At 39.0% G+C, this 23,807-nt stretch overlaps 1 protein-coding gene across 1 annotated transcript; it reads right to left on the bottom strand.

Annotated features, from left to right (window-relative positions):
• Positions 1 to 1,235: 1,235 nt before the first annotated feature.
• On the bottom strand, positions 1,236 to 23,521 carry LOC309701670 (uncharacterized protein). Its single transcript, XM_082525818.1, has 8 exons — positions 23,469 to 23,521; positions 22,916 to 23,053; positions 3,087 to 3,230; positions 2,938 to 2,990; positions 2,780 to 2,854; positions 2,466 to 2,516; positions 2,235 to 2,348; positions 1,236 to 2,121 (listed from the first exon to the last, which is right to left on the bottom strand). Coding segments are annotated over exons 1-8 (618 nt in total). The 5' UTR covers positions 23,510 to 23,521; the 3' UTR covers positions 1,236 to 2,119.
• Positions 23,522 to 23,807: the final 286 nt, after the last annotated feature.

Below are 23,807 nucleotides of genomic sequence, written 5' to 3'. Positions count from 1 at the left end.
TCTTCAAAAGGCACCAGAACAGAATTGGCTTCACGTTGTATGAAAAGAGGACCGATGGAAATAACTTTAGCTCTCTAGTCATCACTTTGAAAGTCACCTACATTGAAATTTAGTATGATGAGCTTAGACTACTTTACTTAGGATACTTTTTAGCCTTTTAACTGCAGACCTCTGAGGGGGGAGGGGGGAATGGAAATTGACAGACAAAACTATCCACTTGTATGTTAACTAGAAAACGTTTGCTCTTCTCCAAAGAGCTCCAAGAATAATAAATGCTGCTCTATCTGCAGAACAATCCCTCATATATTTGATACTCATGGTACAACTTGCTGGTAGCACTCCTGCATGTTTGGCTTTGATATAAATGCTAGAACATTTAGCTGTTGGCATAGGTGTGTCTTTATTTATCATACTTACAGTGTCTCCATTGTGAGCAGACACACACAGACATGTCCATGTATGATCATGTACAAACTTGCTCTCATGTTGACAGGCAGTGAAAATAACCAGTTGCTGACAATCTGGTCTGATCGGTACATGATGACCTCAGTACTGAGGTAGTTTTTAGTTGAAAAACCCAAATATTAACATTGTCAGTATATAATCTACCACAGATGTGTCAAACTCAGTGTCACTAAAGGCAACACTATGAAATGAGAATCAGAGAGTGAGTTAAAATGTGCACAGAAATTCCCTCTCTGGTGGAAAAGGTTTGTTGCACTGAACACTGAATAAATAAGGAAACCAATAACATAGGTTCAAAGGTCATTGTCATAAAATGCAGTCAAGGAGTTGCTAAATGAAAAGCTCCTGTTGATAACAGTTCAACAGGGACTACTGTGAGTTTTAGGATACTGACAGACATCAATGTTGCCATAACATGTAAATGTGTTAATCAGCTGAGAATCAATGACAGCTGCACAAAAGTATCCAAAGAATACATCAGTGAGCAAAATGTTTCTTGAGCTATAGGAAATGAGGCTCTTAAACCAAAGTAATCATTTCAAAGAATCCATTTAATTTTTTTTGAGCATATATATGACTTGACTTGTAAAGAGTCTGGACTGCCCAGAAAGTTAATGATAGACAATTTGTCAGGGCGAATTAATGATGTCAGTGAATTAAATAATTCCAAAATTATCTGTGTATTTTTTTTTAAAGAGATACAGATAACAAATCCAAAAAAATGACAAAGAAGTTCACACAGGGAATAGAAAGATCTTGTTAAGGCCAACATGAAATGGTTCATTTCCTCATTTCAAACATCTAATATGATCTGGTATTCTGTTCAGTTCAATTCATTTTTATTTATAGCATCACAAGAACAGGTGCCTCAAGGTGTGTAAGGTAGAGACCGAACAATAACACAGAGAAACCCCAACAATCAGATGACCCCTTATGAGCAAGCACTTGGTGAAAGTGGAAAGAAAAACATGTTTTAAAACAGGAAGAAACCTCCAGCAGATCCAGGCTCTGGGAGGGCTTCCCATTGCTGCAATCAATTAGGGGTGAGTGGAGGGAGAGCTGGTATCTTCTATCGTAAATAAAATAATTTTTTTATTGTTTATTTTTTTTAACAACTGTGAGCCAATTTGGGATTAGGATTATGGTTTAGAATGTCCAACATAAAAATGTCCTCAGTGAAGATCGACTAACGAAAAAACCACAGTGGTGAGAAATACCCGCCCTCTTACAACACTACATTTTGTACCATGTTGGTTGAAAATTTTCATATCTTTTGAGGTTTTTAGCTCTCACGCATGACGTTTTACTTTCACATGTTGTCTCTGTAGATATTTCCTTTTGCCAGTATTTAAATTTTTCTCTGATAAAACAGAGTCACCTGCATCTGTGGGAGTCTGCCTGTAGCTTTAATGAACAACCTTGTACATTAATGCCATCATTTCACCAACAGATGGAGCCAAAGACTCAAAACAGTTCATTGACCATTTATGTGAGGCTTTGACAGTAAAATGCAGACCTGCATTATATAACATTTACATTTGTAGAAATTGGAATGGGACGCAAGAAGCGAGCAGCTGAAAGTAGCTAGAAGACCAGTGATTTCCAGATTCTACAGGTTTGTTTTCCCCATCTTCATCCAAAGCTCCAACTTTTTTTCTGTAAAATTCAAAAACAAACCAAAAAGACAGGTGAACCACAGCCTTAAATAATGTGTATCATCAGAAAATCCTTTTAAAAATTTTGGAAAAGTAGCAAATGTTGTGACTCACAGAGCACAGGAGAACTTCGATTTAAAGCCCACAAGGCAATGCCAACGATGGCTGCGACGGCTCCAACACCAAACACAATACCAACAACTTTGCCAGCACCTGTGCTGTCGTCACCTGCATGTAGAAGAAGGATAAACATAAAAGCTGACAATCTTTAAGCTGCTTTTAAGCTCAAACAATATTTCCATGACAGCTATTCACTTTCAAGCTATGAAAAATAATCATATTTACCTGATCCTGTGGACTCATACAGCACCTTCTTCTGATCTTCTGTTTCATTTACTATTAAATAACAGAGAAATGTAGTGAAAGATGTAGTAAATCCAAACATCAAACATAAGATTTTACTTCAACACATCAAATATCTAAATGAAGCTCATATATTCTGTTGCAAAAAAAAGCAATATGACAGGAAGTACAATTGTTAACTGTCTTTTTGCCACTGGTTATAATAAATAACTAATAATGAGAGTTTGAACTGCCATCATGATACAGGCCTTTGGCAAAATTCATGATCTGCATCAGCTCCTCTATATTTCACGTACTGAACAGAAGAGTGGTTGTATGTTCTGGGGTGGTTGAAGGCAGAACAGTTGTTGGCAGAGGAGTGGTGATTGGTCCTGAAAATATAATAAACAAATATGTAAAAATAAACAGTTACAGTAATCAATGAAGGAAATGCACATTTTTGGAGTTTACTCACTAATTTGAATGCTCACAATCACACAGCGTAGCTCAGAGTGATACTTGGCCGTACTGGGAAAAGAAATCCAAAACATAGTAATTAAAAAATGAAACAGTACAACATATGTCCATAAAAATGGTGGTGCGAAAATGTTTAAACCATCTGACTTTAACTCTGCCTGGACTACGAAGCAGATGGGATGGTTTTCTTCATCTTCACTGTCAGATGGTGTCCAGGTCAGGATGAATTCTCCATGTGATACAACATGTTTCACAACGCTGTGTGGTCCACTGAACAAAAGCTTTGAGACCCTTACAAAAATACATAAAATAGAGATTTGGCATGTAGGGGTAAATCAGAGTGCAAACATCAGAATTTATTGCAGACTGTTTCATCACCGTTCTTTTTATTGTATCTTTTTACAAAAAGAAATACATCTTAAACAATATGTTTAAAGAGGAAACGAGCAAGCAAAGACAGCTCTCTATCAATGCCTCTGCTAAATAATTTTCCCAGTCCTGCATCTGATTTTTTCAAACACATCTATTTATTTATTTTTGACCTGCAATTCAAAACATTCTACATTGCAAACAAAAATCAAATAAAAAATGTCTTGCACTGTCAAGGCATTCATGTAGGACATCTATGTAGCAATGCAACATAGGTGACATTGCATGGGTAGTGTAGGGTGATCCAGATCAAGTTATATTCTAACTTGGTTACTTGCCCTTTCTTGGGTAAATTAAATGTATATTTGGTAACCTAGATGGACATCAAAATTGGCCTTCCCATGACTCACTGTGAGGTTGTAGAACCACGTGGATTTTGTCCCAGCTAATCAGCAAAGATCAGGTTATGTGGCTGATACTGACATTATTGCATGTGGCCAACCAATAATGACCTAAAGTTTGTCAGAGTTCAGTGTCCCTCCAGAATTTGGGAAATTGGGTTTTTCACCCCAACCTACTCCCACTCTTGTTGTCATAACATCAAAACTAAGAGTAGTAATTTGATTAAACTCATGTAATATATGGTTTAATAATTATTCTGCATGTTGAAATTAATGTTGTTTGTTCTGGATTTCTAAAATGTTTTTATGCCACATAATGATCGCACCATATTTGAATTCATGCCCTGTTCACCTCAAACTATTACAAGTGATGGATTGGATGTTACCACTACTTCATGTATGACTTTACAGTGATCCAGTGAGAAATGTAATTTTTTGTTTTTTGGTTTGTTTGTTTGCTTTTTAACTATAATTCTTATTAGTATTAAAATGTATTTAATAATTTAATGTCTGCAATTTATTTATCTTCAGCAGATCTAGACATCAATTTTACTATTTTTCTTCAAATGTGACTAGACAGGGATGTACTTCAATAGTGCATTATATTTACTAAAAGTGTGAATCAAGACAAATGTTCATGAATGAATTTTTTCTTAAAGTTGTGTGTTTTTCATATAGTTTTTATATACACAATTTTTTGGAAAGAAATGTATATTCTGAACAAGCAAGGAATCATATATGGCAGCGTTACTGATTTTGATTTGCAATGAAAATGAAAAACACTGAAAAGAGTCACAAACGGTTTTTTTTTTTTTTAAAGGTTCTATATTATGCTCACACACAATCTAGGAGAAAGTTTGAAACAAAAATATTCTTTACATATGCCAGTGTTTTGTGTCTTTCTCTTTAACTTACATGGTGTTGGTTGCCTCTGCCATAATGGTAATATTCAATGTTTCATTAATATAGGCCAACAGCTGAGCCCCACTGACGGGGGTTGGAGGCAGAAACTTGGGCAGGTAGGCTCCCTCTGAACAGGATGGCACAGGCGGGTCCACTGGAACAAAACAAAAAGGTGCCATATTAATTCAAGATCATATCAGTTAGTGACTTAATTTGGCAAGCTAGGATTTAAAATGAGATATGATTTTGAAAGTTATTTCAACAACAAAAATATAGCCAAGTAGCTGTAAATGTAGCTGTAGGTGCTTCAAATGTAACAATGTTGTAACTTTGTGTGGGACATGTATTGCTGTGTTAGCTGGTTATTGTGCCCCCAAATGCAAAGCAATTGAGTCAAGAGTCATAAGTAGTACAGAAATGCAAATCCAAGACCTACACAGTAAGTATTTAATTACTCTTCTGATGTCAGATGATTGCAGAAGAATGGGATGATCCACAGATGTAGACAACTGCATCTGTAGGAGTTTTCATCCAGGACTCTGAAGGACTGTGAAATAGTTAAGAGGTTAAAAGTTAACGACCTACCTATTAGACCAAATCTGATTGGTATTTTGCTGAGAGCATCACTGGGAGTCCTTGTTGTCTCCACATCATCACTTTGATGGAGAAAGATGGTCTGCTTGGGAAAGTCCTCCATCTCCAGCTGTATTGCATATGCACCTTCATCACTCCTACTCGCAGAATGAAAGGTCAGTTTGCAAGACTACAGGAGAAGGAAACACAGAGAGAAACCAGTTACATGTTTATATAGCTGAATTTATGTTTTATAAGAAGAAGCTATTTTGAAATAGCTTTTTAGGACATCTTTGAAATTGTCAGAAATTGGAAGGTGGCATGACCATGAGGCAAAAAACAATAAAGTGTGTTCTAACTGTTAAGATTCAGTATTGAGGAAGGGTACAAGAGGTGATCGAAGAATAACCACACCGATCCGGCCGGGTGAAGTCAAACGATGATTTTAATGAACACACGTGTGGGAAGACAACTCTGTACGCAGACAGAAAGTAGTCTTCGACTTAATCAAAGCATGAACAGATATTTTATAGCATCAGGGTTTGTTTACTGACGCCCCTTCATGCGTCACCAGTACATTTTATACATAGATCAGATCAACATCATCATGACTTTTCACCTAGAAAATCATCTTCTATTTTCATGGCGTGGTACTTTCCGTTCTTATCTTGTTCCTCTTTCTTGCCGAGACACCAAGAAACGGTTCCTCTTTTACCAAGACAATTTTGCAGTTACAGCCAAACATAACTAACCTCTTCCTTTAAATAAATCTAATTTAAAGTGTGTGTGTGTGTGTGTTGACCTCACATGCTCTTTGTGTCACCTCTTCACCTACTGTCTGTGTCTCGTCCTCAAATGCTCTTTCTCAATTCACCTGTTGCACTTCTGACCTTTTACCAGACCAGAAGCTCACTGAGACTATGTGTATGTCTTCTACTAAATAAATGTTTTAACCAAGAACCTCTACTAAAACCTTAATATAAAATGACCTGATATAAGTGTTTTGTAAGCATGTATTGCGATTCCTTCTATGGCTCCAAGTCACTTGCACAATAGATTGTCCGAACATCGCGCCGAACAAAGCTTCCGACCCCCAATTAATTGACCGAGCTCCAACTCTTTAATAAGCACAGATATGCATTGTGTATAAAATAGTCATAACTGCTTAAGGCCTTCTTAAAGCTATCTGTTACATTGTTAAAGCCTCGTCTTAGCCTGCGGCTCAAAATAACTTCCTGCTTTCACTTCTGCATACAACTTCCTGTCAGCCTGCAACTCAGTCTTTCTGAAAGAGACACTGTTTAAACCTTGGAATGCAATATCCATGCTGCAGATTATATTATTAATGCAATGACAATTATTTAACAATAGCAGTAAAATAATTTCCCTCCTCGACACTCCCTCTTTTGACCTCTGGAACACCAGAGGTCACAATACATTGTGTCCTCACGCAGACCCTTCTCTGGTGGTCTCGAACCTCGAGATCTCCAGGATCCTCGCCCCTCCTGTGGTCGCCGAGATCTTCTGCAAAGGAAACAAAACACCTTTTCTTGCATCTCCCTAACTTATCCTATCTGGGACTCTTTAATCAAAAGCCTGATCCTAATTATGCTCTTAACTTATTGACTTGTATTTATGTATATTCTTCAACGTTCCTCATCACTTTAAACTCTTTAAGCCCTGCTTTCACGTCCAGTTGCTCGCTCTATTTTCCCTTATCTGATCATCAACATCCTGTGCACAAGTTGTCGCTGCTGCAAGTTAATCTACTCCAAAAGAAAACAACCACTTTAATCAATTAAGTTTAAGCATATAAGCAATTACTCCTGTATACATTTCATCATAGCTAAATGCTGCCTTGAAACAACTCCTATGTGTTAACACTAACTTCATTTTAAAACCTCACATTTCCTATGTTATCACCTGTTTTGGTATAGCCTTTTTATTTCATTTTGCTCCTTTTAATGTAACAATACCTTCTAATTCTAATGTATCAGACTTAACCAAAACATATGCTTTCCTTCCTCTTTGGTCCTTCTTTAAGTTCAGTTAAAAGCTAAATGAATTTAAGGCCTTTTGCCTGGAATCAATACTGTCATGTGTGTTTCTTAACTCTGTGTCTGTAAGCGTGTGCAATCCTTCATGAACTCATATTATCCTCACAGTAGATTGGCTAATCATAGCGCTAGCCAAAGGCTCGTGACCCTCCAGAGACAAATTTGAGCCACAACTCCTTTAAAAGCACAAAATGCAATATGTATAAAAATCATTTCTATTTATAAGCTCCCCCTTTTATCCTAAAAATACCTCCTATGTAATATCTGTATGTGTAAGCCTACATTATAACCACTTCTTCTAAAGATCAAAAAATCAAAGCTGTTCTACCCCTTCAACCCTCACTAATTTTCCCTCTAAGATTTATTCACAGCTTTGAAAAACCGGCATTGTATCTTCTAAACAGGATTCAGTTCTGTCATGGTCCTGGGCCATGTTGGCCCAGCATTCTTGGTTCCTTGTATTTTCGCTCCTTATTTAGGCCAGGTTTTCTGAGGTGTCCTGTTGTGGTGTTCCCTAAGTGTTTTTCCCTTTGTGACTCTTACCCCCTTGTGCCCCTCTGTGTATTTATGAGCTCTCGTCTCTCTTTGTGTTTATTCCATGTTTCCCCCAGCCTGTTATGTCTGTGTTCTCCCCGTGCTCTGGGTGTATTTAAGTTGTGTCTTCTGTTATGGTAGTTGCTGGTTTGTCTGTGTTGTTTCCCCTCGGTCTCCCTGCATCCTCGTTTCTGGTTTGTGTTATTAGCTTACCCAATTCAGGTTTCCGGTTTCTTATTTTTCCACCAGTGCTGTTTTGTGCCCACCGTTGTAAATAAATATTCACCTGCACCAGAGCTGCCGCCTTTTGGGTCCTTTTCTACAACTCCACACGGCTTGCCTCGCAAACCGTGACAAGTTCACTTTTAATCCTTTAACCTTAACTTAAAAATAACAGTTTCAGTTTTACCATATCCAAATGATCAAAAACCCAAAAGGTCCTAAAATGATCCTAAATTATTAAACAATTAAATTATTAAACCCTAAACCTCCCTTTATCTTGATACATTTCATGTGTCAAGATACTATACAAAACTTAAAACTGCTCAGTTTTCCCCACTCATGATCCAATCTATTGTCATAAAAATAAACTTAAAACAGAACAGTTATCAGTCATGTGTTTCTACAATTAATGGTAACTGAGTTACATCAAAAAATATTTCCCCTTTAGCATTTGGCATTCTCCCAACAATATACTATAATCCCATAATCTAACCCCACCTAAAAAAACAAAACAGAAATTTTCTCTGGTAAAAACAAATTGTTTATCCACATTTATTCATCCTCACCTTCATCCAGTCACACATTCACTCACATGCAGTCACACCATGTATTTGCTGATAGTGGAGCCTCCCGCACGATCAGATACTCCACCCTCAGCAAAATGAGCTCCGTCATTTTTTATTTTCCATAGGAAAATATTTCTTTATACTTTTGGACTGGATTGACTCGCATAAAATCCTTTTTACAGGGACTTACGACCTGAATTGTCCCCAGGTAGCTCTCCTCAGCCAATTGTAATCTGGAAAGCCGCCTTATATTTGCTCTTCCCGAGAATTTTCAGCGCCGTTATTCACTGTTGCAGGCCTGCTTAAAACAGAAATGAAAACAATAGAGCTGATTGTTAGCTCATAAACACAAAACAAAATCACCTGACAGGTTTTCTTTAAGTGCACTGTTACAAAATAATGGGCCCAATTTTAGACATGTCCATGTTTCCTAAAACTCCCTCTATTTAAAACAAAAACACCAACAACAACCTACCTGACAGAATCAACCCATCACCACAACAACCTTAAACACACAAATCTTGCCACCACATAATTTCACCTCCTCAATACACCAAAAGTCTCATTAAAACCACACAATTTGCAAACAAAAATCACCCCCTTATACTCTTAAATTCAGCATAAGACCCCTTACGACATCATATAATCACTAAACTATAAATTCCCTACCCCAATCTGCACTTCTCGTCTCTGCTATGCTTCCTCTTCCTGAAAGTCACAGTCACACACACACTCCAGCTAATTTGCATACTGAGTCATCTCTCAAGAAGCTGTAACAACAGAAACATATGTTTAAACATTCCCAACTCATTAAATCATTTTATTTCTTCCAACCGTGATCACTAGTGTTGATCACTCAGTACGAGAGCACTCCTAAGTCACTCTTTTTTAAAACTACTTTAATCCCTTTTTCGTTTTCATAACTCCCTTTGTCATATGGCTTATTCTATTCCTCAATTACAAACTCAAATGTATTTTATTAAACATTCACACCCTTGTATCATTCATACAAGATAGCAAGCTGTTCTTCATTGCCTATGTTTGTGTTCTTAGCTAGGTTTAATCAGTGTCTATGCATTATACTCCATGAGCTTGTCTTGTCTTTATAAGTTTAATGCATTTTCTGTTTGTGTGTGTGAATTTGCATATGGTGCTTTTACAGTGTGTCAGACTCCTTCATAATTTTGCCTTTAAACAGTCAATTTTCTCCTCCCCAAATTTACTAACCCAAATTCTGATTTCCTATCTTAAATAGCAGCATTCCTTGTCCTCAGCCAGAAGGTAGGGCTCCACTTGCCACTTTCCACCTCCACCCTAGCCCAGCGGCCTTACCCGTCAGGTCCCGTCTTCTTACTGAAGCCGAGAGTAATCGTGACTGTGCCTGCCTTAGGTTGTCCCAGGGTTTCGAGGTGGGATCTTACCCGTCATGGGCTATCCAGCCTTCCATACTCGCCTGATACGGGGCCCAAGTGGGCAGGGGAGGGAACACACTGGCTCTGGGAATTAAAGGAATGTAAGCTGCTTCCTTCATTGCATCTTATATTAAACTATCTCTATAATAAGCTATCTCAATTCTGACTCCTTCCTAGAATAATTTCTCATATGGCACTTTGTGTATGTGTGTTTTCTATTCATTAATGTAATTGTCAGTTATTTTCTCTCCCGGTCAGGGAACCACATTATTTTCTCTCTTCATTTTACCTTCTTTTGTTTGTTTGTGACGTTCTACTTTAGCTCTACTAAACCTTGATGTAAAAACAATACTCCCTTATTTCACGCACACACTCTGCATTTTGCCTACGCACACACTTCTCTCTCAGACTTCCTCTGTTCACACATCACCTTATATGGGCATGCAAACTTCCTGTCACCCACACCATTTCCTGTTACACACACACCGCACGCAGCTGCTCAGAGCAGCTCAAGCTGCTTTGCTGTTTCTCCAGGCTAATCAAACTTATTTTGTATTTACAATCTACAAACCCTCTGTAATTCTACTAACTTTTGACCTAAAATGTAGCATCATTCACACAATGATTTCATGATCCTCTCACACACACCTTTTAAATAAACTAAACTCTTATAACATCACTCATGCCTCTCTCAAATTAAAAACACTTTCAAACTTTAAAACGTCCTACTTTACATCACCCAAGAAATACCTCTCACACCTTTATTCATCATGTCAAAGCTTCTAGTCACCGCATTCACACTTAAACTGTGACTAGAGTTAAGGAATATAACTCAACACACTTTCCTAAGAGTATTTTAGACATGCTTGTCATAATCAAAAAGAGCAAGTAAAAACAAACAAACAAAAATTGAAACCTCCATTAATTCTCACCGCACACACAAGAAATTGAAAAAATAAAACCCACCAGCAACTAATGCTGGAGAACAGTTACTACTGAAAGTGATGTGTTAGCCTTAAGTATATACAGTGCACTCAATATATTTATATATCTACATCCAAACTCAGTCAATTACTATACATCCACTACGGCAACTCAAAACTTTATTTATAGTCCTCTAATAAACATAAATGGCATTTGAAACACACACTCAACAATGTTTGCAGCAGTATTTGTAAAACCAACTGTGGCTTAAACAGTTCACTGCTTACTAATTTGCATTTTCACTCACACACACCGTCTAAAAATAGCAGCAGCATTGCCTCAGACTCCTTTCACACAGAGATCTCTTATTTTACAAAGACGTCTTATATTTACAACTACTGTCAGATCTGTCAGCTTTAGCGCCTACACAATTTAGACAAATTTAAAATAACCGCCCAGCGGATAAATTCCCTGAGTTTTTGCGACCAATTAACCAGTATCAAGACTTTAACTGTTTCTGGCCTCATTTCTAAAATCCCTAACTCAATTTAAAAGCGTCAACCAACCCAAACTTTGAAGTGTTAAGTTAAAGTTACACGCCCGAAATCCACTTCTGCTGGCCAAAAAAGCGCAGATACCGTTTCAAACGGTAAGGAGATTCTAACTCCTAGTTATTCTGGAGTGCCCCAAGCTCCACAGTGACCAACTGACTATCCCTCTTCGAGGACAATGCATAAGCGTCCTTTGCATTGGCAAGCGTTACCTCTGAGCACTGCGCTTCCTAGCAGACTCTAACTGCCGTTCTAGAATAATTTATAATACTTTGAAACAACAGTAAAACACCCAACAAAGTGTATAACTGAGGCCGATCGACCCTGATGGACAATGGGGACTCTAACCCACAAATTGACCCACAGAGGTCTGACCTAATGACCAACCGGGACTTTAACCCACAAAATGACCAAATACCCTACCAAACTACTTGAGACTCTAACTCAATTTCTTTGGGACTTCAACCCATTATTTAAACTTTTCTTATCAGACTCTTAACTACTTTCATTTCTTCTTAGCAGAACTCTAACTGCATCAACTCATGAGATTTTCATCAAAATCAAAACAGACATCCACCAGTAACTTCAGTGAGTAGACTTAAATTTTATCCTGTCCAATTTGGCACACTTTGGAAATAATTCAACAGGTAGTGCCTTACCTTTTGGATAAGCCGGCTTATGCCCACTCACTTAGACCACTGGAATTCATGTCTGCCCGTCAGACCACCTAAGACCCCGGATTTCTCCGTCTAAACCTCCAACTCTCCCTCCTCAATAACCGGACGAAGCCCCCAAATGTTAAGATTCAGTATTGAGGAAGGGTACAAGAGGTGATCGAAGAATAACCACACCGATCCGGCCGGGTGAAGTCAAACGATGATTTTAATGAACACACGTGTGGGAAGACAACTCTGTACGCAGACAGGAAGTAGTCTTCGACTTAATCAAAGCATGAACAGATATTTTATAGCATCAGGGTTTGTTTACTGACGCCCCTTCATGCGTCACCAGTACATTTTATACATAGATCAGATCAACATCATCATGACTTTTCACCTAGAAAATCATCTTCTATTTTCATGGCGTGGTACTTTCCGTTCTTATCTTGTTCCTCTTTCTTGCCGAGACACCAAGAAACGGTTCCTCTTTTACCAAGACAATTTTGCAGTTACAGCCAAACATAACTAACCTCTTCCTTTAAATAAATCTAATTTAAAGTGTGTGTGTGTGTGTGTTGACCTCACATGCTCTTTGTGTCACCTCTTCACCTACTGTCTGTGTCTCGTCCTCAAATGCTCTTTCTCAATTCACCTGTTGCACTTCTGACCTTTTACCAGACCAGAAGCTCACTGAGACTATGTGTATGTCTTCTACTAAATAAATGTTTTAACCAAGAACCTCTACTAAAACCTTAATATAAAATGACCTGATATAAGTGTTTTGTAAGCATGTATTGCGATTCCTTCTATGGCTCCAAGTCACTTGCACAATAGATTGTCCGAACATCGCGCCGAACAAAGCTTCCGACCCCCAATTAATTGACCGAGCTCCAACTCTTTAATAAGCACAGATATGCATTGTGTATAAAATAGTCATAACTGCTTAAGGCCTTCTTAAAGCTATCTGTTACATTGTTAAAGCCTCGTCTTAGCCTGCGGCTCAAAATAACTTCCTGCTTTCACTTCTGCATACAACTTCCTGTCAGCCTGCAACTCAGTCTTTCTGAAAGAGACACTGTTTAAACCTTGGAATGCAATATCCATGCTGCAGATTATATTATTAATGCAATGACAATTATTTAACAATAGCAGTAAAATAATTTCCCTCCTCGACATAACCCACTGAGGTTTCAGCAATGACCCCAAATCTATATTTGGGGGTGTAACCTTTGGGTGTATGAAAGTTATTACTGTATTTTATTGTGATGTTATTCATTATTTATTAGATTAAATAATAACCTCAGAAGAATAATAACGTCTTAACTTTGTGACACTTAGCTTGAGACAGATGAAAATGCTTTTAACTTACTGGTGTGATGGTTAGAAGAGATGGTGGTGTACAAGGATTACACTCATCTGCTGCTGTGTCTCCATATCTGCATTGAACCTCGTCTCCATCAGGATCAAAGGCCAACAGGCTGAATTCTCTCTTACAGTTTGAAGGAACTCTGGCACAGAGATATCACAGGTCAAAAATTCTCGCCTAAAAGGTAGAACTGTCTTGTGGTTTTAATAAGTGCAAAGACAATATATTTCTCTCTAGCTCTAAAGATTTTGTATATCCAAAATCACTTTTGTTTATTAAACTTTACTTCATTAGCTACATAGCTACCTATCTAAGGCTAGGGATAAGCACTTTTATGTAATGTTTGCCTGTTTGAAACACACAAAGCTTTTAAAAGTAATGTAAGAAGTAATGTATTTTTATTAAAAATAATGTGTATTGGTACTTAACTCCTTGCCAGTGAATGTAATTCAGCACACTACTTGTTACACTTGTTTTGTTGCTCTGCAAAATGTTCTGAAATGCATTTTCAACTGATTACCATACTAAAGGCTACAGTCCCAAACAATAACACAAATCCCTACTGAAGGAAATTGCCTTCCCGGGTTTCCTCCGTGGCGTGAGCGATAAGCAGAGTTCTGTCCTTTCCTTCTAAGATTCCTAATTATTTAAAGTAACACTCAGGTATGCCATTCAGCTGGGTTAGTTACGACGTCGGGAGCAGCTTGGGAGAACAAGGAAACACAGACTGCTTCAGGTTGTCTTCCCAAATCGACTCAAAGGTTTATTTGATACACAGCAGTTAATATAGATGAAAAAAGGTTCGTGTGTCAGCTTTCCCAGTTCAAACCGGTACAGACCAAATAAGGAAACGTCTTCCTGCCTTGTGAGCAAAGAAGTATCCTGTGTGTAGTTTATCAGCTCAGCTACAATTTATGATCATCCCAGCAAAATACACTCCTAGACATAGAATACAGAGTTCTTTCATCAGTGAATTCTGAAACGAACCACCTAGCCTTTAACGAGCCTTTTCCAGGAGATAAAGAAAAAGGGAGGATGGGAGTAAGGAAGTGGTCTCATCTCTGTGGTGTTTTCGACCTTGGGGTACCAGCTTGTGAGTCCTACACATTAATTCTTGGGTCACAGAGAAAGAGAAAAACAACTAGTAGTTGGGCCTTATTGAGTAACAGTTTTCCTGTATAAAACAATATCCTGTAAATGCTACTATGGTATCAAAATACCTAACAGTTCCCCTCTTTTATTATTTTTAAAAATAATAACTCAAATAGAAAGGAAAAATCACAAATGTAATAACATAATATAAAAAGCAAATCATAAAATGTAATAGTTCACAACCTAATGTTCAATATACACATCAGGAACATCATTGGTAACATCTGACACATAATCTGGGTCAATTTGTGCCAATTGCAAATACATTGAAGTAGCTGTACTAGTAGCTATACGGGTTATCATTGAACGTACACAGGGTACCACACAACAGACAATAATCATCAAAAACATGCTGCAACGGTTACAAAGGCTACAATTAGTTCCTTCCATCTTCCAAACGTGTCCTGTAGCCACTTATGTAGCCACTGACCGTGACCTGTATTGGCAATTAGTTCTATCTGCAATGCTTCAAGTTTATTCATAGCTTGTGTGAATGAACCGTTAGGAGCGGTATTATTGGGAATGAAAGTACAGCATACATCAACGGTTACTAGACCACAGGTACCGGTCCAATCAACAGGTAAAGCTAATCTAAGGGTATTATTGCACAACCAATAAGCACGTGGGATTGGTCTAGTTAGGCGCGTGACCATGTGTGATTTAACTAACTCCCCCCAGTCAGTGTCATTTAATACACCGTCTGGGGGAACAATGATCGAATCTCTGCTCGAACTTGAACTGTGTGTGTGTTCCTCCAGATATGATACAACTTCAGCCACAGAGACAGCTAGCCATGTCTCATTACAGCGTGCACCTGGGGAGTCAGAGAAGAATGTATAGTTATCCTTTGTATAATCTATGTGTGTGTCTGGGCCAGTTAACTTTAGTCTGCGCAGACATATCATACTAGTATTAAAATGGAGAGGGATCTGTCCTAAGGGCAGTGAGGGCTTTAACCTATTCTTAGGGCGTTTCATTGGGGCGCAGGTCCCTGCGGTGTCATTAGATAACTTCAATAATTCGCCTAATGGAGTCTCAGGGTTAGTTGGTGTGTGTGTGTGTCTAAGTAGGCAGTCGAGAGGGCTCAGAGTCAACTGTAAAGTGTCTTTAAGGAGAGCATTATCTCCGCTGATTTTCTCTAGTCCCTCAGTGAGGGGGAAACCGGATATGGGGTATCCTACTATTACCTGTTCTGGATTAGCCTTTGAACAGACATAACAGTTACTGTTTCCTAAATCACGAGCGGCTGTTCTGGCATTTTCATACCAGGCGTTAGCTCCTGTTCTAGAGGGTGCATAAAATGGTTTATTAGTGGCGTCTATGTTGCTATTTACTGATTTTAGGGAACGTGAGGAGTGCATTAAGTAGGTGTCTTGCAAAATGGAGCATGAGGTATAGTCAGCAAAATATGACCTGCAGAAATGTGAACATGGTTGCAGTTTACAATACAAAATAGCAAAGAGAAATCCTAAGGTTAATGCGATAGATATGATAAATAACCTAAATATATAAGACAATATATAAGAAAAACAGTTCTTCAGTCGTCTCCTGGCCTGGTCCCAGGTTCGAGAGACATTGAATAAGCGTCGTATGATGACAATGGGCATTTCATCTTCTCCATTATCAGGATGAAATGAGTCTGGCTTTATCAGGTTAGACATCATGTGGTACTTTTGGCTTTCTGTTCCTGCTGGATGTTTGAGTACCTTGTTGTTGTTCTTTCAGACGTTGTGTGTTAATCAGTGATTGCGTGTGTGCACTGGATCCGGGCGCTGGCTCGCCTGAGATGTCATCTACCCGTGTGTGTTTATTTGCTCTAGTTCCGGGCGCTGGCTCGCCGGAGATGTCGTCTGCTTGATCCGACGCCTGAGATGGTCCGATTGGGCTGGTCTTAACCCTGCTGGCATGAATCCACTGAGGTTGTCCGTCTGTGAGGATGCTGGTTCTTCGTCACTGCCAGTAAAGCCTGGGGGGCTGGAAAACGCGGCCTCCCAGAGTGTCCTTGGTTTTAGTGGCTTCTCCAACATGCGTCTCCTTGTCTCCACTGGTGGAACTGTGGAGGGGAAAGGCTGAGAGAGACAAACTTTCTGATAGTTATTATTCAGTTTTTCTACCAGGTTGTGAACATCAGTGGACAATGCAATATACATCACCTTCTACTAGCGGTGCCCCTCTGGAAGCTGACCATGGTCTTGGAAATAGTCTTATTTCAAATGGAAATAATTTGGTTACTTCAGATTGAGTCATTCTAATCTCACACAGGACTTGAGTAAGTAATTTGACCCAGGTCATTAAAGTTTTAGCACACTTTCGAATTACTTCTAATGTGAATGAAGATCCTCTATCACTGTTAATCTGGTGAGGTATTCCGAATCTGGGTATTATTTCATTGCTCAACTTTTGATAGACTACTTCTGCAGTTTCTTTTGAGGTTGGATAAGCTTCTACCCATTTACTAAATTGATCCACTATTACCAGTAAGTACTTGATGCTTCCTTGTGCTGGCATATGTGTAAAATCAATTTGTAATGTATGAAATGGAAAATCTGGTTGTGGTAAATGCTGATGTTTCGCTTTTGATTTTCCTACATTAGTTCGTGCACATGTTAGACAGGTTGCTAATATGCGTTTTACTGCGTGTGATGTTTTCTCAATTACAAATCTTGATTTTATTGCCCCTATTACCCCTCTTTGTCCGACATGACTCACACAGTGAAAATGTCGGGCAAGGACTGGCATCAGGGAATATGGGAGGGCAATCAAACCCTTAAGATTTTGTATAAGCCATCTCTGTCATCTAAGGTACAGTCATTATTCTCCCAATAGGTGTAATCACATGCAGAGGCTTGCTCTTGTATGAATTTTAAATCAACATTTGTTCCTAAATAGTCTGGGAGTTTAAGTGGCAGCTGTAGGGGCACAGATAATACTTCCTGCGGAGGTGGGAGCTGTGATGCAGCTGCAGCCTTGGCTGTCACGTCTGCTAAGGCATTACCTGTTGCTTCGTCTGTGTCAGCTGTACCGTGTCCTTTCGTTTTTACAACTGCAACGGCCGATGGTAGCTGTATAGCCTGAAAAAGTCTTTGAACAAAATCACAATTTAGCAATTTATTTTCCATCAGCAGATCTAAATCCTCTCTGTCTCCACAATGTGCCAAAGTCATGCACAACGCCAAATGCATAGCGGCTGTGTGCGTAAATTGTCACATGCTTATCCAAATGTAGCTCACAGGCGCGTATTAAAGCCATGAGCTCTGCTTTTTGTGCTGAGTGAAATGGTAATGAGTGAGCCTCTAGTATGATGTCAGGTACTGTTACCACTGAATAGCCACAAAGAAATGAGTTGTCATTCGGCCTTGAACAGGACCCGTCCACATAAACCGTGGCTGAGTCTGAGATAGGTGTTTGCTCTAAGTCTGGACGTGGTGCTGTGGATTCCTGTATACGTGTCATGCAGTCATGATCGTCAAGCCTGTCTGAGCCAACCTGTCGGTCAGAAGAACACAGAATAGTATCAATAAATGTCATGGCGAATCAGGTGTGCTGCTCGCTTTTATAGTGAGATTTGCATATGTCGTTTAGTTATGTTTGCTACAATGGTCGTGACCTTGTGATTGGTGTGTAGAATAGTGTCATGTGAGAGTGTGAGCTTCTCGCAGTCCCTTATCATGATAGAGCAAGCTGCTACTGCTCTCAGGCAGGCCGGCATTCCTGAACAATTCAGGCAGCACCTTTGAGTGGCGGAGGTCAGCACTCCCTGTAATGCATTGAAAGAGGCAGTCATTTCTGTGGACCACAGTATTCGAGGAGGCTTGTCTTTTTTACAACATTCACGCAGAATGTGGTCATGAAAAGAACAGTCTGGTATCCACTGTCTGCAATAGTTCACCATGCCTAAGAAGGACGACATGTCCTTCTGTGTAGTGGGACGAGGGACGGAGGTCACAGCTTTGACCCTGTCTGTAGTCATGGAACGTTTTCCGTGAGACAGTGTGAATCCCAAATATTGAACAGAAGTCTGACAGTACTGCATTTTCTTTGCAGATGCTTTGTGGCCAGTCTTTTGGAGGTGCTGGAGAAGCATGTGTGTAGCAGTTTGACACAGTTTTTTCACTTTCAGCACAGAGGAGGAGGTCATCCACATGTGGATCAGGGTGCAGCCCTGGAGGAGTGGAGCACCATTGAGAAAGCAGCAGAGCTGTCTATCATGCCTTGGGGCAAACGAGTCCAAGTGTACTGCTTATTTCTATGTGTGAATGCAAATAACGGCTGTGTGTCACAGGTACTGAGAAAAAGGAGCGGAGCATAAATCCACCACGGGAAAATGTGTATGCAATGCATGTCAATATGCTGTGAACATCTGAAACGAGAGGTGGCAGAGGAATGTTGACTGCATTAATTTGCCTTAAGTCTTGTATGAAACGCCATACGCCAGGTTTGTTAGGCTTTGGCACAGGATTGACAGGAGTGTGGGCTTTATTACTCCTGTAGTCAATAAATCTCCTATCATGACATCTAGGACTGCGGCTTTTTCCGTGGAAATGGGATGCTGCTTGACATATACTGCTTGTTGTGTTTTAATAGGTGTACGTGATAAAGTGTACAGTCAATAAATCCTATATCATTCTCACTTTTTGACCATAATGTCATATTCTGGTATTCAGCTGGCAACATAAGTGCAGAAATAGTACAGTCGATAGGGTAGGTTAGATCTATGTGACGACATGGTGTAGTTATGTCATAAACTATGTCTGAGTTATGTGACAAAATCACTGTTTGACCTTCACTTGTGTGAGCAGTTATCATGTTGTTGAACAGTGTGAGAGAAACAAAAGTGTGGCTCCCAGTCATGGGATTACCTGTTAGTGGCGTCTGTACACGGTTTTTTTTGGCACAGTGTGTGACATGGAGTACCGGACAAAAAGGATGTTGAGTTCATTCTCTGCTGAGGGTCCAGCTGACACAGAGGATGTTCCTTCTCCATCATGTCGGTACATAGGGCAGAGAAAACATAAGCTGTTATCAGTGTCAGCAAACATTTCACCCTTTATGTTAAATTAAATACACAAATTCATTTTTGCTCTGGGTGTCTGCGGCTGCTGGAAAACTGAGCTAAATTTGCACCTCTAGCTTGTCCAACAGTGCATAAAGCGTTTTATGAATACTAGGATGGATTCATCAGGCTTCTGTTTACACATAGTTACTGCATTTAAGTCAATTTTGTCTCTGGACATTGTTAGCAGGAATTTCTTTAGATTCTTAAAGAAATCGGCGACTTTGTCATTATTTACCCTCCTTTTGTCCATAGCGGTAACATTTGATGCATCACGTCGCGGCATTCTATCATATATTTTCTACAGGACTTTTTAAGCAGACTACTTTTCTTATCACAAATGATATTCAACATTTCTACTGACCTGTTTTCTGGCGATAATCGTTCGGGATAAGGCTCCGGAAATAAATTAGAATGCATTGAACTTCTTAAGTTGTAAACAAAGTCAGTCACATAAGCACTCCCGCATGTTCTGGATACGTGATCATGGACGTCTTCACCGATTCGCGGACGTAGGTTACACGTAACCGGAAATGGGAGTTATACTGAGCCGTTATTTGAGACTTTATTTTGTATTTTATTAATTTTTGGTTTTACAGGTACTTTAGATTTTTTATCGGACCTGTCTGTGGTCTTTGAATAATTCTGACCCATGTTCAGTGATTTCCAGAGGGGTTTACACGCTAGGAGGATTTATGTTAGTATTTTCGCTGCGGCACAGCTGAGGTCACTTTAAATTTATTGCTAGCAATTTTTTGTTTGTGTGAGCAACTCTCACTTAGCGAGCAACTTCTCGCTTAACGAGCAACTTCTCGTAAAACAACAGGCAACTTCCTGTGTCTTTCTGCTTTTAATTTACTGCTTTTAACCCTTGTATGGTAATCGGGTCTGTGAGACCCGTTTTCAGTTTTCTTTCGTTTTTTTTTTTTTAACAAAATTAAATTTAATTATTTACTAGCTTTCTGTGAGTGAGCAACTTCTCACTTTTTAACGTATGTTTCAAGATAACAGGCAACTCCCTGTGTCACTCTTTGATGAGCAACTTCTCACTTAACGAGAAGTATTTAAGACAACAGGCAACTTTCTGTGTCACTTTTTCTGAGTGAGCAACTTCTCACTTTTTAACGTACGTTTAATTAAACAATTAATTATTATTATTATTATTTTTTAAACAAAATTAAAATATTCAAGACAACAGGCAACTTCCTGTGTCCACCAACACCACACAAGGGTTAATTTACTTTATTCGGGGACTGAGGAAGTCAGTCAGTGTATCTCTCTGGATCACTAAGTGAAACTTCGTCAGCATATCCCGTTTTTTTATGGATCGATCACTGAGAGAGGTATAATAGGTCTTTATATAAATATGAAAGACGCATATTTACCTTCTGTCAGTAATCCCACTTCTGACACCAAAATTGAAGGAAATTGCCTTCCCGGGTTTCCTCCGTGGCGTGAGCGATAAGCAGAGTTCTGTCCTTTCCTTCTAAGATTCCTAATTATTTAAAGTAACACTCAGGTATGCCATTCAGCTGGGTTAGTTACGACGTCGGGAGCAGCTTGGGAGAACAAGGAAACACAGACTGCTTCAGGTTGTCTTCCCAAATCGACTCAAAGGTTTATTTGATACACAGCAGTTAATATAGATGAAAAAAGGTTCGTGTGTCAGCTTTCCCAGTTCAAACCGGTACAGACCAAATAAGGAAACGTCTTCCTGCCTTGTGAGCAAAGAAGTATCCTGTGTGTAGTTTATCAGCTCAGCTACAATTTATGATCATCCCAGCAAAATACACTCCTAGACATAGAATACAGAGTTCTTTCATCAGTGAATTCTGAAACGAACCACCTAGCCTTTAACGAGCCTTTTCCAGGAGATAAAGAAAAAGGGAGGATGGGAGTAAGGAAGTGGTCTCATCTCTGTGGTGTTTTCGACCTTGGGGTACCAGCTTGTGAGTCCTACACATTAATTCTTGGGTCACAGAGAAAGAGAAAAACAACTAGTAGTTGGGCCTTATTGAGTAACAGTTTTCCTGTATAAAACAATATCCTGTAAATGCTACTATGGTATCAAAATACCTAACACCTACCCTAGAAGGAAACGCACGGGATCTTTTCTTCAGTTCCTAATTATGAACATAAAACCAACAGCACAAAGGAAAGATGAAAAACCAGGACCCAGATCCCCAAAGTGATTCTACTTTAGAAACATAAAAAGGTACAAACAGAGGGCACAGCCTGACTGCTCATCACTGTCTTGGTGAACTGTTGATCAAGCTCTGCTATGCTGGGGTCAGCATACACTGAGATTTAATATCACTCTGGGTTGTTGGCAAGCTTAGCATTAGCATGCTGTCTGTACAGATGATTGCAAAGAGCCAAATTTCTCTTAGCAGTACAATAAAGTTTCTGTCCTAGTTTCCATTTTACCATCACACACATCTTTCATGTAATAAAAGTAATGCCCAAAAACTCAACTCAAAAACTCTATGGCTGTAACATTGCACTGCTCTACCACTGTCTTCCTGCTGCACACCAACTAAAAATGGTTGACTGTAGCAGATAGAAAAAAAATCTTTCTTTTACGTTTTTCTTTCTATCTGGCACACAGATAACTGAAGAACCTTTGTAACACAATAACAACATAATAGTAACTAATGTAATTATTCAATTTGGTACAATAACACACTGCATTACCATGTTGCTAAAAAACAACCAACACTGGCAAAAATTAAATTAAATCCTAGCCCTAAACAGACTAATGGTGTCCTGATTATTATCATGATTCTATGTAAAGAAAAAACATCAAATTTTTCAGGAACCCATATTTCAGTTACATGTTTTAGGACACAGGTGTTGAACTCCAGCCCTCGAGGGCCGGTGTCCTGCAGGTTTTAGATGTGTCCTTGATACAACACAGCTGATTTAAATGGCTAAATTACCTCCTCAACATGTCTTTAAGTTCTCCAGAGGCCTGGTAATGAATTAATCATTCGATTCAGGTTTGTTGACCCAGGGTGAGGTCTAAAACCTGCAGGACACCAGCCCTCGAGGCCTGGAGTTCGACACCCGTTTTAGGATATATATTACATGATAATTCATTCTTTTCATATGCCATGAAGTATTGAATTTATTTTTGATTTGCAAACAAGATATATGATGAATGTTTGATGCTTTCCTCTCATGATGGTTTGCAAATACTAAAAAAACTAGCCACAACAAAGTTAATAGCTTTACCTCAGAGCTGGCAGGATGGTGGTCTGAGGTGATTTGTTGGGTTGAGCTGTGTCAGATCGAGTCCTCAGGTCCACCTGAGTTACAGCTTTCCAGTTACCAATACCATTTTTGTTGTCAATCCAGTTACCACCAGCCAAACTACGGATTTGAATTGAAGGTTGTAAGGTCCATAGTACACACATTAATATACTAATTTGTACATGAATCCAAGTAATGTATAAGCACAAGACATTTCTAAGATATGGGAAAGACCATTTTTACAGATCAGGAGGCCCCCAAAGCCTGGAGATTTTAAACAATTAGGGATGTTTAACCTCTTAACCATAGGTGTTATTTCGATAAAATTCCTTTCATCACAGCAGAAAAAACATACACTTAAGGTTTTTTCTTCCAAAGGGACAGTTGTTGTCAAAACTCTGTAATTCTTATTGTGAGTAACCGATGTACAGTGTACTATGTTTTTGTCAAGTGATACATACAAGTTTGACCACTGAATGCAATCAGGTCAGTGGCATTTTGTTGAATCTGCTGTTTCAGCTGACGTGTTACTGACCGTAGCTGAAACAGAGAGTTGCTGGAAACCTCCCGAGTCATGACTCCTTCCCTCTGACAGCCTTCCCAATTTAAGTAACGCAATTAAAATTTCGTTGCTTCTTAGTGTTTATTCATAACACTTAGCATGCTTTTTTTTTCTGATTCAGAGTTCATACATAAACATTAAATTTAATCACACATACATATAGCAAGAGAGGGGGGGAGCAGTCATAGCAATTACCAGAGAAGCAAACATCTAAAAAAATTTGCCAGTTTCTGAAAAATGTTAATGATTTTATTGACAATGTATAGTGTAAGTGTATCCCTTTGTCAAATCCGTATCTCAGTGTTATGTTTC

Source organism: Aulonocara stuartgranti (genome assembly GCF_965226115.1).
Source record: "Aulonocara stuartgranti genome assembly, chromosome: 3".
Lineage (NCBI taxonomy): Eukaryota > Metazoa > Chordata > Actinopteri > Cichliformes > Cichlidae > Aulonocara > Aulonocara stuartgranti.
This window is presented reverse-complemented; position numbering and strand designations above follow the sequence as displayed.

What these genes read in the sequence shown, in the direction of transcription:
- LOC309701670 (XM_082525818.1), bottom strand. Translation starts at nt 23,509, where the DNA reads ATGACTCGGGAGGTTTCCAGCAACTCTCTGTTTCAGCTACG. An exon ending in GATTGTGAGCATTCAAATTA is followed by an intron (nt 2,855 to 2,937) that starts GTGAGTAAACTC and finishes TTATATTTTCAG; the next exon opens with GACCAATCACCACTCCTCTG. An exon ending in TACAACCACTCTTCTGTTCA is followed by an intron (nt 2,517 to 2,779) that starts GTACGTGAAATA and finishes GTTATTTAATAG; the next exon opens with TAAATGAAACAGAAGATCAG.